This window comes from Diprion similis, chromosome 8 (genome assembly GCF_021155765.1).
Source record: "Diprion similis isolate iyDipSimi1 chromosome 8, iyDipSimi1.1, whole genome shotgun sequence".
NCBI lineage: Eukaryota > Metazoa > Arthropoda > Insecta > Hymenoptera > Diprionidae > Diprion > Diprion similis.
The window spans coordinates 8229219-8245088 of record NC_060112.1 but is presented as its reverse complement, the minus strand read 5'-3'; the positions used below and the strand labels follow the sequence as shown (position 1 = coordinate 8245088).

The following is a 15870-nucleotide window of genomic DNA, read 5'->3' as shown; positions in this document are numbered from 1 at the left end:
ACAAGCTTCCACCTTATCGCACTACAGCAATCGAATTTTCTATTTTTCTGGGTAGTCAAAGTCAGCCTGATAATTTCCTGCTCACAATCGGCCCATGCAAGCATCTGTAGTTTCGGAATGAAGTTTATTTCCGGAAACTTCATCGGACACCTCGGCACGCAGCTTTCGTAGCACTAAATTTTGGGAGGATAAAAATTCAAAAGACAGGCACATGGAAGCCGTGACCTGCTCCGTGTCCACCGTAATTTAGTCCAACACCAAAGCCACCATAGTGACTCCTAAAGACATTCGTGTTATGGTCGTCGTCTTCATGGTCTGGAACCGGCTTCGAGACGTGTCTGTGAACGATTATCTCGTGGATTTGGTTCTTCGGGGTGAGCAAGATGGCTCTGCTGCCTCCGAGGCCAAGGTTCTTGTGGACTAACGTTTTCTGTCGCGAGTGAATGAGGACGTTAGTTCCGTGCTCGTTTCGGCCCACCAGGACTGGCTTGTGGGCGAAGAACACCGTATGGGAGTTAGGATCTTCGACGATGAGGTTCTGGTGTCCCGAAGGACTCAGGATGAGGGGTCTCGACGCGAGGACGACGGTGTTCTCCGGGGATCTATCGAGGACCAGGTGCTTCTGATCGAGAACAATTTTGGCTGCGTGATCGACCAGGAGTTCTTTGTGTTCAACGATGACCCTTGGATCGATACGATGGATCTTGTCAACGACCGGGAAGATCACGCGATGCGGTCCATTGTCAGCCAGATCCACGGGAACGAGGACGTGATCTCCGGCGGGATGTTTCTTGCTAGAAACTGTCGAGGTTGTTGATATTGTACGGGATTTCGACGTAACCGGAATGCTTTCCTGGATCACTCTGAAATGTCTGCCGTGACTTCGGTCCAGCTCGAATGAAACTAACCCCAACTCTAATGGCGAGCGTTTTATATTGTTGGATGGCTTCACCTCGAGACTTTCTTGCTTTGTCAGAGATCCTCCGTCCACGATTAGGGTTGTCAGCAGAAGCGTCACGACCTACGTTAGTCGGGAGAAATTTTCACATCAGTTTCGCATCAGATATTTTTTTTGTTCGGAAAAAGTAAGAGGACAGAATAATGAGCAGTTTGATATATGAGGAAAGAGACTCGGTAATTGATACTCCAATCTCTTGATGACGAGGCTTGTGAGGAACAGTGAATCAGGAATCGAACGCTTTCAAAAACATTTCTTCACTTTTTCCGTTAGTGAGGGAAGTGATGGGTACAATATTTCAAGATATCGTAGCGATGTATAATTTATATAGAGTGTGCCTACAGTCAGGTTGAAAAATTGTTAAATAGAGCTTTAAACAGTGCCACTGAAGCTAATCTAGTTAATTCAAGTAAGTATAAAAGTTCACGTGATGAGAGAAAAAAAATTAAGTGACAAATTTAACTACAAGCACATTATTAGTTTAACCATATCATAAACAAAGATCTCAGAATTCTATTATTTTTTAACCTAAAACTCGGGAAAGAATCCGTCTGAGACTATTTGCAGGGAATTCATTTAGGAATAAAATGAGATATTTATTAAAGAATCAGACAAACGATACGGACTTTTCGGTGAAAAAATGGTGGTATAATGGGATTTCTTTGATGTTTAATAACTAGGTCTTTATACTTGACAATTCGGTGGTGAAATATTTTCACCTGCATTACAGAGACTTTATTGAATCAGATTCAACTTAATCAGCTTTAGTTGCTCTGTTTAACGTTCGTTGTGTTATCTTTTGAATTAGACATAATGTTAAAGCTGATTATTCGTCCGATACATCCTTGACACCCCCAGATTTTTTATCTGTGCAACTGGTTGGGAGAAAAAAACTGAGTGAAAGAAAATGAGAAAACAAATGGAAGAAGATAATATTTGTGAATTAACTAAACGTGCCATTGATTGAAAAAAGGCGAAGCAAAATACAACATGAAACGTCGAATCAAAAATTAAAAAAATCTCCGCTTGACATAGAGGGAAACTAAAAAACCGTGAATTTGAGTGCAAAAATCCCAGATAAGGAATTTTAGATGAAGCTTACTTTTGTACAACTTTCTAAATATCAAGCTCATAGTTTTGCCAATTTTAAATATGGTGTACGTAGACTGTGAGTAATAAGCTCGTGTTTTCTGGAAGCACGTACGAACAATGTTACGAGAAATCAATTCCTACGATTTTTAACCACTTTGTTCACAAATGCAATCAGCATAAAAGTATTTAAACCTGTAGATGAAGCATGTATCCGTGAAGGAAAACTCAAAACGAATCCAAATTTGAACTATTCACGTGTAAAATATATTCAATGTTATAAATAAAAACTGTGCCACGGTGTGCTGAAAGTGTGGTTATAATTAGCAACGTCTGTGATGTGTGATCTATAAACTTTCACACGTCATAATAATATAATTATGTGAACATGCGGTTTTCAGATCACGCAATTATACTATGTAATTCTATATAAGTTTGTCTATATTTCAGTGTATCGTTCTCGTTTTAATTACATCATCATTCGGTAACAAGTCATTACAAATTAATACCAATTTATGGTCAATCACGAAAGTACCCTTGATCATTGGATATCATTTCAAGCAACCGTGTTACTTGAGCTGAAACTTTATACAAGGCATGGTTAGATGAGTGTTTTGATAAGCGTAAGCTATGCCGAATACAGATCGGAAAGAGTTAATGAAAATTTTGAAAATAAATCAAAAAGATCATGTCTTTAAATACAGAAAGAAAATTTTTTTTTGCAGGTATAACGGTTGTGAAGAATTTTTAGTTACACAGGTTTGATTAATTATCACTATTCATTTAATGTTCGAAACATTTCGTTCCATTTGAATTTCACTGTAAAATTTATAATTCAATTCACGTGATTAATTACAGACAACATCGTACCGAGTTTCGCGAGAACACTGCGATCTTAAAATTAAAATTTATCCTTTGTAGAAAAGTATAATCGGCGTGATCTGCGACCGCGGGAGTATCAGAAATAGACACAGTCATGCAGTTAGATACACATGCTTTCTAATCCTCGCAAAGATCTGAACCTTATAGAACTCGGGGCAACGCTTCGGGGCTTCGTGTATACTTATCAAGCAATAGGCAGATTTTTCGCGATCTAAGCAACGCGCGCAGTTGTTTAGATAAAAATTAGCGACACGGATCGAAGACTTACTTTTAACGCGAACGTGATCATGCTGCACTTCGACTGCTGCCACGACGGTGTGGCACCAGCTACAAAACTCGTTTCAACAAGTTGCTTTACTTGTGATAAATTGATCGATATATTTGAGGCGTAACGCGGCTGCAGCTGTGTGTATATATGTCGGTATATCCCGACATGATAAATGTGAGAGTGCGGATTGCGTGTGAACTTACGATTAGTTATACTCACACACGGTAAAAAGTATACGCACACAATCCCGGCTCTCGGTGGACCAGTTTTATTCCGTAAAGGAAACAGGATAGTCCATGCCACATGCAGCGGTCTTTTTCAACGCGGTGAACGAAACGCAAAGTTGGATATCGAGTCGTGATTTGTTCGAGTAGCGTGGGTTTTACGGTGAATAAATTTGGCAACCTCCGCCACGGGTTTTTTGAATTAACCTTCGCAAAATCTCTGTTATTGACCTATCGGTCGAATAATGACTTGATTGTTGTTGTCGCTTTTTTTTTCTTTCTTTTTTCTTTATTTTTTTTTTTATTTTTCTTGTTACAGATTTCTTACTGTTGGCGCTGTAAAGATCGGTACAATTAGTTCAATTTTGTTGACATATTCGCGGATTTGTGGAGACAAATTGTTTTGTGGAGAATTTGACTTTTTCGTATGTGGGATGAAAACAATTCAATGCATTAACAAAACGATCTACTAGAGGAATAATATTCTAGTAAACTAAAATTAATTGAATGAAATTGAGTACGTCTAAGAACGGAATTAACTCGGATTGAAACAAATTGAAAAGACTTACGTGCCAGTTGTTTTGAATTTATTTTTATTCGTTTCAATTCCGTTTTTGATGTACGCAATTCGATTTGGTTTACTGGGATGAACCGAGAAGTATGTATATAGCTATCTCAAGTATACATTTATTCTTTTCGGAAATAGGTTGGCAACACTACGTAAAACATGGATATTAATTCAAAAACATTGACGCACACACATCCAGTAAAAATTTGATGATCCGAATCTAGCATAATTCAAATGCTTCGTAGTAACTGTGAGAGGAAGCTTGTGGACTGCAACGAATAATTAATATTACAGTAATATTTTTCATACATCAAAGTGTTCTCTGCTATTTCGACAATATATTATATATTTATTTACGTAAAATATTTTCAAATATAAGATTCAAATCGCAAGGAGCACTTTGATGCACAAAAAATATTTCTGCAGATTTAAACTGAATAAAAGGACACGAGTATTAAGTTAAGGTGAAATCCACGACCTCTCTCTTTTACAGTTTTTTATTTACAGAGAATTCGATTTACCGTAGGTTCGAAACGGTTAAAGTTTTACCGACAAGATTTGTGAGTATTATACAAGTTTTTGAATTATTATCTTCATTTTCATAGCTTATGTCACAAAAATATATTGAAAATTATTGCAACGTCACTGTCAAACTCTAGCGAAAATCGATACCGATGGGTTTGATCGATTGCTTATAGAACAAATTGCCTGGGTCGACGTGACAGTGCAATTTCCGTACTGCACAGCACATGGTCAGTTTTTATCTTATACATCAAATCCTGTGTAAGTTATCCGTAGGAAGTTATTTGTATAATAACTATGTATAATATAAGTATTTAAAATCCATTGCAAATCTTTGTACGATTGAATCGTTCCGGAAGTTAATCTAATTCTAGAGCGTGACGGTCTAGATTTGTACGGACAAGGCTACTTCTGCTAAATTAACGTAGTTCTATTAGCTAGGTCTACTTTTATACTTGACGTATTAAGAACTGTTCATATGGATAAAATTTTTAATCATTATATCTATGACTATCTAAAGAAATTGGCACGTTTTGTAAATGGACATTGTATGTTAAATTTTACATGACTTGCGAATTGCACGTGGCTCGTGTAATATAAATTTTCTAAAACGTGACAAACGCCAAATTCTTCAGAAATGATCGATTTCAATTACAGAATCCGAGTGGAAACAGGTACAAGTAAAATACCCAAAATGCGTCATTAGTAAAAAAGTAAAAACTTTGAATTTGTGTAAGATTTTACGATTGCTGGAGGGCTCGTGGTACACAAAAGTCAAGAAAATAAAACGGGTTAGACATCCTACATGCGTAAGAGCATCTTTCTAAGCGAGCGATTGCTCACCTATTCTTTTTCTTTGAATAAAGTAGCTGTTAAAGTGCTGACGTTTATTTTCTTAAGAGAACCGGATGGAACGAGCTGGTGCAAAAAAATCTAGTTGAAGGAAAGCTCTGAGAAAATATTTTCTCCAATAGTTTTCGGCAGATTGTTTCGATTGCGTAAATAGTAGGAAGCAAATATTTTCTTCAAAAGAAAATTATTTCAGTTTTCACAACAGGTGAAATCAAAGAAATCGGATTGATTTACGTGAAACAGAGAAAAACACGTTGAATGAAAAATTATTCACAAATTCACTAAAAAAAAAACCTAATCCTCAAAAGAATGATTTTTCCAAGTCTCCTTGCAGATTACATTATTCGATAAAAGAACAGTATTTGTTGAACGAATAAGTAATTTGCCTAAGCTTGTTGAATTGTCTTACCGACAGGCATAATTTATTTTATTATCTTAGTATAAATGAAAAACAATTAAATGACCTGAAAAAAGTATGAAATCATAGCTGTAACAGAGAAAAAATTTGACCAGCACAATAAAAAGCAGAAGGAAAGAAAATTTGAGCGATACATATTAAATAGCAGAGATAAAAAAATATGAGCCGAATAAATGCTTTCCATCATTTTCATCGTCATTTGCACACTCACGATTTCGTTTCCGTGCATTGAAAGGTGTCGCGCTTGTTCTCGAGGTCAGAAGGTATCAAGTCAGCGCGCAAAAGGCAGCGGTATCTAACTTGGAAACTTTGGTAATTCCGGTTGAGAAACGAGTTAAAAATAGAGTTTTTTGACGTTCTCATTATGAATAACTTTCGCGGAATCGATGCGCAAAAGGCGGGATCGATTTATTTGAAAATAGACACAACTTAAAGTAACTGGACTTGTCGTATAATCTTGCAGAATGAAAATCCGCATTCATGTCTTTTCGATTCCGACACGTTGCGATGCGGATTTTTTTTCTCAGATACGAAATCAAGTCCGGGCGGGGGGGGGGGGGGGGGTGAAGAGCATGCATTGTTTGGCGTGACGGTCGGCGGTCCTCTTCGACGCGACGTCTTCGAGCTCAGCATCTCTTCTCATCTAGCGCACCACGAAACGCGTAGATGATTCAGAGACGCGTTCAGCCCATTCACGCGATTGCAGAAAGTGATTCGAACAAAACTGTCAAAGTAAAAGCGACGAGAGAAGACTCGACTTTCGACATCATCAAAAGTTACTGTAACTGAAAAAAATTCTGCAGTCGCCCGACGCTGTGGAATGTAAAAAAATAGTCACTTTCGGTACATCGCGACCTTCCTACCCTCGCCTGATTCCCTGGATCTTCGACCCACCCAACGGAGTTGTTGAAGAAATAGAAAAAAAAAGAAGAAGAGATAGACACTCACACTCACAATCATAAACAACCGATCCCATTGCATTCCCTTCTCTACCTGCCCGATTCAATACCTACATGTGAGCTAACGATTGTCACATTCTTTCCAACACAATTATTCGTCTCCAATCGCCTCGTGGTTGTGTGTGTGTGTGTGTAACTTACTTTTTCGTCGTCAACCTGTAGGGAGGAATATGTTTGTGTACCGCCTGAGTAGTTTTGCGATTGCTGAACTGCTCGTGGTACACAAACGTCAAGAAAATGAAGCGGGTTAGACATCCTACATGCTTAACAGCATCTTTCTAAGCGAGCTAATTCTGCAATTGGTAAATTAGTGCTGGCTGATGTGAAACGGAAAGTAACTCGGATAAAAGCATGTACTTGGATTACGTTAAATTGTGCCAGACTTGAGTTATATTGAATACAGAATCGTTGCGAATATAATAAAACCTCAGGCAAATCCACCGCTTAAACGACAATACCTTGAATAATTTCAATAGACAATCTAATTTTGCTCTCGCAAATGTCAATTAAGCGATGGTTCCCTGCCGCGATGCTCATTCTACTTTCGGCAGCGGGCAATGGTTCTGACTATACTTGAAAGTTGCTCAAAACAATTACGAGAAAATGATTCGATTGGTAAATGAGCTCCGCTGCTTTAGCGAATGAGCCTATCTATGCAGCTAAATGAAGATTTTTTGTAACAATTGTTACCGCCACGCCACCTGCCAAAGGGACACCAGGGAAGAAAACACCAATAACCCAAATGCATGCGACTCACGGACGTTGCCGAGTATTTCAGAAGTTACTCGGATGTCTCTGCTTGCAAGTTGTGGCGCAATATCCACAGCAAATTCCAGCAGTCTTTAAATTTGTCAACGTCATGTCTTTTCCAGTGGCAATTTCCTCCGGGCTTTTCATGGTTGAACTGAAAAGTGATTCATATTTATTACTCAATTTATCTATGCAAGTTTATTCGCCACGCATCGGCGCAGTATCAGCAAATTATTTGGTTTTCAGTACTTCTTCAAATAGGTATATTTTTGGTATTGCGTATTTCAACATAGATCGGTGTGTTTTTTCGTTTGATTAGCATCTTAAGGGTAAAAATTCCTCTTACCTATCATAGGCTGCTTCGCACTTCGACGTCGATGTACATTTCCGTACCATCTCCTTAAACAGGTTCAGGATTGTACGCCTGATCGTTACGCTGAAGTTCAAGAGAATACATAAATTAAATCACACAATCAATTCGGATTTTATTCGAGTACACGCTGCTGTCTGTATCGACAAAAATTGTATTTGACGAACGAATGGTCTGCAAAGTTTAAAAATAAAAGACAGCAGTACAGTTAAATACGCAGAATTGAAAATCAGATTTAGTTCAAAACGAAATTAGTAGACGATGAAAAGATAGTTGGTAAGAAAGAATCGTATCGGTACCGTACCTGCTTTTCCTTATCAAGAAGCAATCCGTGCAGTAGCAATCTTCGTTCTGTACGCTTATCTGATGAAGGGACGTAGATTCAGTCAATCTCTGACCATGGCTGACGGTATAACTGCAATTAATTTCTGCAAGTTGGTATAATATTTTGTTAGTGTATTCAATCTGCATCAACAGTGGCTACACCGCATTCTAAAATTGACCCCAAATTTAAAGAAAAAATATAATGATAATGTGAGGAATAAATAATGTGCGATCGCGTTCTGTTCCAGATAAACAATAGCATGAGAGGCACGGAAAATAAGCTCGAGGTATCCGAACATTCGTATAACAACTTTTTCCTCTCGAAAACAATACACGGTGTAAAACAATGGATCGCGAATCAACTGACCATAAAATTCCGTAAGAAAGCTAAACCTACGGCTTCAGTCGGAGAAAATTTTACAACTTACCACACAAACCTGATTTTAAACAGTGTTCTGATAAATTTGCTATCACAGGTGAACACACACGTTAAAATTATTCGACTCGACGATAATCGCGATTCATAATGACAAGACACTGACGCTTATTTTTCACTCACATACGCGAATTACAACGAATATTTACCATTTGTCATATTGTCACTGACAATTCGCCACTAGATTACGTCTAGATCGTATCAAATCTCATCATACAAACAAATATTCGATTGAAACTGACTGAACTGTGGCTGCGAGTAGAAGTCTTAGAAAATTTGAAGAGTCGCGTAACAATCTGTCCGTTCCAAGAAGTCGGCGACTTTGACGCTAGCGTATCGTGAAGTAAAAAAATTTGAATATTGAACCAATCTCCTCTCGGGGGCTTCTGATTGGTAGAAATTTAAACCAGTTGTCATGTGACGTGAAGTGTTTTATTTCTCTCGATTTGCCGCTTAAACCGGGAGCAGCCATATTGAGAAAAAATGATTGACGTATTTAACATTTTTTTTTTTGAAGTATCAGAATGACGAATTAAGCGACATATAACACAACGAGACGATTAGTTGCTAACAAAATCCGAACGTTAAATTGAGCTGCCGTTAATTTGGTCGATCAAACTTGGTCAACTAGAAAATTATCATTCTATTTAGCTATTTCCCAATTACCTGTCAAAACGACATTGTAACCATCTTGCAAACACTGTTTACAATACAATTTTCGACGCTCACCGAACGCTTAGTGCTAACAATCACAGCTAACTTCGAACGAAATACGTTCGTATCTGAATCTGACCGATAAATATGTTACATGAGGTTGATCGAACCGAGTTTCGTTAACAAATGGACCAGTTTGTGCAATATCTAGTCCATTAAACGAACATTTAGAACTCTCAGACAACTAATTCTTGTAGCAGTGGTAGACTAATCTCGACGCCAATCCTTCTATATTCCAGGCTCCGTAATTTTCAGAGTTCGCTGATTAACCAGCGAACGCGATCCGCGAATAGAATTTAGGGGTAGAGGTCGGTGAATGCGATCGCGAAGGTCGGAGACTGCAATCCTCCCCCCGGCGCTAACCTAATTTCTTGCACTTTTTGGGAGCAGATGATACCAACCGACTCAAGAGTTCCGAGCTTGCATCACTTGTTACATTTCCCTCCAAACAATTGCGTATCACGTGATGGTCGCTTAGCAGTGCCCTATGCTTACCAACTTGATCGGTTACAATGTTAATTAAATTACACTAGGAAACTTCCGTGCCAACGTATTTGGATTGCGGCAAAATCGAAGAGATTGTTGTCATCCACTCTGTGAAATCTTTTGCGGAGGTAACTACAGAATGTTGTGAAACGCAATGTTTTTAAATGCTCTGTTATGAACCGCAATGTTATGAATCCCCCCAAAGACCCCTATTGTCCGTCTTTCTATTGTGCGCATATTCGTGCCCCCATTCTTTTGTGCTCAAAAGAAAATACTTATTATAAATTACATTTTGAATATTTCAAATAAAAATTGGAAATTGCTATTTCTCCCTATTTTTCTCTGTTTCACTCGTTCACTTTCTTTCTCATTCTCTTAGCCTCATTGTTTAACTATAAGCTATCAAAAAGCTATTTTTTGAGTAGTTGAAGTCACTGTAAATCACTCATATCAATTTCAGAAGTTTCACTTCTGTCTCGCGTGATTATCACACGAATGTTTTTTAATTACTTATCAAATCTTACTCAAGCGCTCAAAAACAGTCGTCTAATGAAAATATTGCAATCATTAACAATACGATGTTATTTATCTGTTAAATAAATTACAAACATTTAACGTTACTTGTTCACTCTCAACAACTGCAGTAGCTTGTAGCCATTCACTATGATAAATATACACTGCATTATCGACTGCTGCTAGATAACAAATGCGGATCGGTTACTTACGTGCCTCCTTTATCAAAAATACGAAAATCTTGCTCTGGTTGAGTCTGCTCTCTTTTTAATTACGACACCAGCTCGATGTGCTCAGACCGCGCAGTCTATCCATTAAAAGTCTGATTCCTGGGCAAGAGAAGCCACTTCCTCGGTCAACAACACGGTCTTACTTACCGGTCTAAAAAAAAACGATTTACGCCGCAATGTACGCTCATGGTGTTCCGTATGTTAATGATTGTCGCAAGACGAAGCACATCCCGGTACAGCTAGCGTCGCGTAGTGGCGGCTTGAGACTTCAAAACCACGGAAAACCTTAGACCACTAACTACTTAGACACTAAACGTGCGTACCCCCACCACTGATATTTCTGTTCGTGACACTGATTTCTAGTGATGTAAGACCGTGGTCAACAACCTGTTGGTTATCGTCAGTTTCGTTGGCGGCACGCCGGCAATTGAGGCCAGTTGTTTCGTGAGACATCTTTCGAATGGTGAGCCGGTGAGTTGAGTTTAGATTTCAGTTTGCAGTTATTGAAATGGAGTATCGCGGTGCGATGGCAAAAATTCCAAAAACAGAGAACATTCTCACAAAGGTTTGTTAAGAAAATCTAACATAATATAGGTTATGAGATTACTAATTTTCATTATCAGCTAACCAATATTTCCATTAAATGTTTGTATGTTGTTATTGTACAATTAGAACATTTACAGAGTAAACTTATCGAGAATAATGAAATACAACCTCGACGATCGCCTCGAATCATGGGAGCAGCCGCGAAGGTACATCAATTTACTTTTCTAATATATTTTAATTTTATTTCTTTATTATTTTTCTTTCATTTCGTGTTTTGTGCAATGAGTTTATACCTAGAGTTAAAAGTCGGTTTAGAGCTGTGATGGAAATATCTACTTTTTACGAAATAGCCAAAAATAAACTATTCCGTTATCAAATGGGATCAGTGCACGTATTTTTGCCGTAACTGGCATTCAGAGTGAGATTTTATTCAGGATTCAGTGAATATAGAACTCAGTTGATGATCAACAAATCTCAGAATATCCAATAGTTTGCACACAATTTTTTGTTTTCATTTTGTTTAAAATATGCCACCACTCTTTTTTAGTAGTACAGTCGAGTAAAAAACTTGAAAAATAGATCGGAGCCATTACTTTCGACTCATTAAATGAAATGAAATGAAAATTTTCACATGTATCGATGTTTAGAATAAGTGAAATTTTAAGTCAAGTTACTACAATCAATGTAAGCTTACCTTTATATTCTACACACAGTTTTGAATAATTTTATTTATACTGTTTCAAACTACTTTCTTGCTTGTGAACGTGATGCATTTCTAAGACTGGCAAGAGTGTGGCTGACTTCCTATTCTTTCTGATTCAGGACTTAACAACTAGATAGAAAAGACTTGTTCTATATTTGGTTTCTTTGAAAATGATATTCTGCATCTAGTTTATAAAATCTCTAAATCAATTTGCCTAACAAATATCAAATACAAAGTTTTTGTTTATCAGGAAAACAACAAAACCAAAGTAGTTAAACCGGTACTCGTGCTGTCAGAAATCCTATTTGAGGGCAAAATCAATTATGCTGACACGTTTGGTGATTGTGCAATGGCCTGCGATGAAGTACTGTAAGAGTTTGGATCTAATTTGCTTAAAATGAAAATGTTCCTTTTTTTTTATAGTTTACATTAAGAACTGAAATTGAAATTTTGTTTTTATAATCCAATGAATACGAATGTTTTTTCTTCAGGCAACTCGTTGAGAAGAAAACAGATCTAATCGTTCCGATAGGGTTTGATCTTGAATGGCCATTTAGCTTCCAAACAGGAAGTGGAAAAACAGCTTTGATACAAATCTGTATGGATTATAAAATTTGCCATCTTCTGCATGTCTATGAATTGAAAAAATTACCAGCTGCTCTTGTCGAGCTGCTGATTCATCCAAAAGTTAGACTCGTTGGAGTTAATATAAAAAAGTAAGCTCACAATCTTAAACGTCATTCCTCGGTATAAATTAAAGATAGGAGTTTGATTGTTCAGAGAATAGAATAACTTGCTAGGAAGCAGTGTGCATTCAAAAATCATCAATTATAATGATGTCGCAGATTTTTTAAGTTTAATGAATTAAATTTCAAAAATCTCTATGTTTGATCTTGTGGTGAAAAACCATAATTAGTACACTTGGTACATTTGTAAGAGTAGAAGATTTGTTCTCTCAGTTTTCTACTTTTTAATTGCTTTCTACTCGATAATCAGATGAAACATACATGTGATTTCTTGGCAACAGAATATTTTAACAGTTTATTATTTTACTAAAACTGTGTCTATTAACTGTATTTGTTGCAATAGAAGACGATGCCAAATGAGGTTTTATTTTTAGTGACATATGGAAACTTGGTAGAGATTTCAAAGAATTCCCGTCTCAAAAGGTTGTTGAAAATAATTGCATTGATTGTGGTACGTTTGCAAATGCAACACTAAATCGATCGTGTCGATGGAGTATGGCAAATCTCACAGCTTATGTGGTAAGTTGACTTTATGTTAAAATTACTAGGATATTAAATGGAAAATACACTTGTAGATACTCGTTTCTTGAAAATCAAACAGCAGTAATCGAACTCTCATAAAGCCAAGTTGGCATCATTAGATCAATGTATCCGAAACAATTAATTACAGTTCAGTGCAGCTTAGTTTTCATTTATATGGTGAAGCCGAATGGGTTTGAAATTTGCAATGTTATTGTAAAAATTCATTTTTCGGAAAAGTCCATATTTAGCACTTTAGGATTACTTAAATCTGGTTAAATCTGAATAAACCAAAATATGCTCATATTTTGAAAACTTGTCATTTTAAAATTACAAAATAGTGGTTGTTTTTTAGTGTTTCCTTACATTAACGTTACAAACTTCAAACTCATGAGACTTGAACTAACCAATGCTTGATGTGTGCATTTTGTTTACCTCAATATCAGCTTCAAAAAGAAATTTCCAAAGATCCTAAAGTACGACGCAGTAAGTGGCACATTCAGCCTCTCAGCGACGCCCAAAAATCCTATGCTGCCACTGATGCCTATGTAAGTATTAAAAAAATGTTTGATTACAGAAAATTGAAATATCAGATGACCTTAAAGTTTGCAGTATCAAATATGTACCAACATATACAAAGTCGTATGAAATCTACAGAAAATATATATAATTTTGTAATTTTTGTTCTATGAGACATATTCCCCAACTTTTAGGCTTTTATCTCAATTCATGTTTATGTCATAAATTTCCAAAAAATGCACGAAATTCAAGAATAATCAATTATAACTCCAGGTAACAACAAAATACTAGGAAAAAATAAGTCTGTATTTTCAACGAATGTTTTAACTTTTTATTGGACTGTAGGCCAAACCCCTTGCAATACTGCAAGGACAATTTCAACAATTTGCCCCAATTCATCTCCTGACTGGGCAGTTTAACAAATCAGATGGTTCTTTTGTTCTAGGTATCTCTACTGCTTTACAACACATTGCAAGATAAAGCAAATGAAAATGCATCATAAGTAACCAAGGGGAAAATTCCAGGAATAAATTGGTCCTAAGAACGATCGGCATATCAATACTTTCGACTTTTCAAACTACGCAAACAAATTTCTGAATAATAGCTATGAGCAATAGAATCGTGAAGGTCCTCCGGGCCGGAAGATTGGATTATGGAGCAGCCCTTAGTTTGCAGAAGATCTTAGCCGATTTACATCACGGTAATAAAGAGTTAGTAACAGAGACACAGAACACTTTGGTCTTACTGGAGCACAATCCAGTCTACACCATTGGAATACGGAGGAAAGATTATTCTGTGGAAGAAGAAAGAAAGTTGACAAAACTTGGCGCCCAATTCTTTAAAACCAATCGTGGTGGGCTGATTACTTTTCATGGACCTGGCCAACTCATTGCATACCCAATTTTGAATCTGAAGCAATTCGCACAAGCAAGTATTAGATGGTACGTGAATGAGATAGAAAACATGATAATACGATTATGCGCGGAATTCGGTATCAAAGGTGAAACCTCGCCTGACACAGGAGTTTGGGTAAACAATAACAAAATTTGCGCTATCGGAATTCACGGAAGTCGATACATAACGACTCACGGACTTGCTCTGAACTGCAACACCGATTTGAAGTGGTTTGAGCATATTGTGCCTTGCGGTATCAAGGGGAAGGGCGTCACAAGCATAAGTAAAGAACTAAAACAGGATATTACGGTTGACGATGTAATCCCTGTGCTGTGTAATGCGTTTAAAGATCAATTTGAATGCTCTCTGATTGACTATCCGCTGAACAAAGCATCGAACTTACTAAGAACTGCTGTTAATTCGACATACCAGTAAATCAAATAGAAAGTCACGTGAATATACGCGTAATTGCTATTGGGTCTCATAATTATGAGAAATATCAAGCTAAACGTAGCGGCCGAAGTTACCGGACAAATATCCTATCGTTGATTAAAATAATACATCGAAACTTGTGAATCAGAACTGTGGCAAATATTATGGAATAGTAATATTCTGATAAGATTATAGGTGTGCAATTTTATAACATTGTTAAATTTAAAAGAAATTGGGTGCATTCTAGCTACTAGCCTTAGCACCATATTAAAAATGTTATATTAGAGATCAGTTTCCAAAAAACGAATTGTAAATAAATACAATAGGTGACCTTAGTGGTCAAGTATCAATTACATGTATTAATATTGGTAAAATAAAACAGGTTTACGATTCAACTCTGGAAAAGAATACATTAAAAAATTACCACAGATGCCATCTGCAACATTCATATCTTGATACGTAATCTATTCCGCAATTGATTAAAGTATTAATTATTCCATTATTTTTTCCATTGATAAATCGATAGAAACACCTCCTATTTATAACCAACCTACTATTACAATTATAATCGAAAATCGGTTGTTTTACCGCACTGTTCGAAAAATTTATTTTTTATATTTGCTGTCAAGTCTTCTGCGGCATAGTAACTATTTTTTCACCTCTTAATATACCGAGAGTCCGGAGTAACTAAAACCAGAGGAAATACTTGTGGCGGGACCTTTGATATCTTTGATTCAGACCTGCTATATTCTGAGACCATTCTAATGGTGCAAAAATTCGAATTTACATTGCGATCCGTGTGGCTGGCTAGAGGCCCTCATTTTAAGTCTGTTCTTCTCACTGAAATATAATAATACGTTTTTCCGTTCATACTTTGGCCGTCGAAAGCGATCACATACATATCGTCTTACAATATATCCATACAATCAATAGTACTTATAATTAATT

General features: G+C 36.8%; 3 protein-coding genes across 5 annotated transcripts; 2 read left to right on the top strand and 1 right to left on the bottom strand.

The window, feature by feature from the left end:
* Positions 1-41: 41 nt before the first annotated feature.
* LOC124408708 lies at positions 42-3621 on the bottom strand. 3 transcript variants are annotated; one of them, XM_046885837.1, is made up of 2 exons: positions 3198-3621; positions 42-1021 (listed from the first exon to the last, which is right to left on the bottom strand). In XM_046885837.1, exons 1-2 carry the CDS (start codon positions 3216-3218, stop codon positions 197-199), a joined length of 846 nt encoding a protein of 281 aa, XP_046741793.1. In that variant the 5' UTR covers positions 3219-3621; the 3' UTR covers positions 42-196. The 3 variants fall into 3 exon arrangements, with proteins under 3 accessions (XP_046741793.1, XP_046741792.1, XP_046741794.1); XM_046885836.1 differs by lacking the exon at positions 3198-3621 and adding an exon at positions 2557-2605; XM_046885838.1 differs by lacking the exon at positions 3198-3621 and adding an exon at positions 1783-1912 and having other exon boundaries at positions 42-1023.
* A 7324-nt stretch (positions 3622-10945) lies between these two features.
* On the top strand, positions 10946-14176 carry LOC124409240 (Werner Syndrome-like exonuclease). Its single transcript, XM_046886742.1, has 7 exons — positions 10946-11128; positions 11247-11315; positions 12063-12181; positions 12304-12528; positions 12933-13077; positions 13524-13625; positions 14042-14176. The coding sequence occupies exons 1-7, from the start codon at positions 11072-11074 to the stop codon at positions 14096-14098; spliced, it is 774 nt and encodes a 257-aa protein (XP_046742698.1). The 5' UTR covers positions 10946-11071; the 3' UTR covers positions 14099-14176.
* A 26-nt stretch (positions 14177-14202) lies between these two features.
* Positions 14203-15317, top strand: LOC124409241 (putative lipoyltransferase 2, mitochondrial). Its single transcript, XM_046886743.1, has one exon. It carries the CDS (start codon positions 14203-14205, stop codon positions 14923-14925), a length of 723 nt encoding a protein of 240 aa, XP_046742699.1. The 3' UTR covers positions 14926-15317.
* Positions 15318-15870: the final 553 nt, after the last annotated feature.

What these genes read in the sequence shown, in the direction of transcription:
- LOC124408708 (XM_046885836.1), bottom strand. Translation starts at nt 2,592, where the DNA reads ATGATCAAGGGTACTTTCGTGATTGACCATAAATTG. An exon ending in TCGTGATTGACCATAAATTG is followed by an intron (nt 1,022 to 2,556) that starts GTATTAATTTGT and finishes CGACTAACGTAG; the next exon opens with GTCGTGACGCTTCTGCTGAC.
- LOC124409240 (XM_046886742.1), top strand. Translation starts at nt 11,072, where the DNA reads ATGGAGTATCGCGGTGCGATGGCAAAAATTCCAAAAACAGAGAACATT. An exon ending in TCATGGGAGCAGCCGCGAAG is followed by an intron (nt 11,316 to 12,062) that starts GTACATCAATTT and finishes TTTGTTTATCAG; the next exon opens with GAAAACAACAAAACCAAAGT. An exon ending in ATGCTGCCACTGATGCCTAT is followed by an intron (nt 13,626 to 14,041) that starts GTAAGTATTAAA and finishes CTTTTGTTCTAG; the next exon opens with GTATCTCTACTGCTTTACAA.
- LOC124409241 (XM_046886743.1), top strand. Translation starts at nt 14,203, where the DNA reads ATGAGCAATAGAATCGTGAAGGTCCTCCGGGCCGGAAGATTGGATTAT.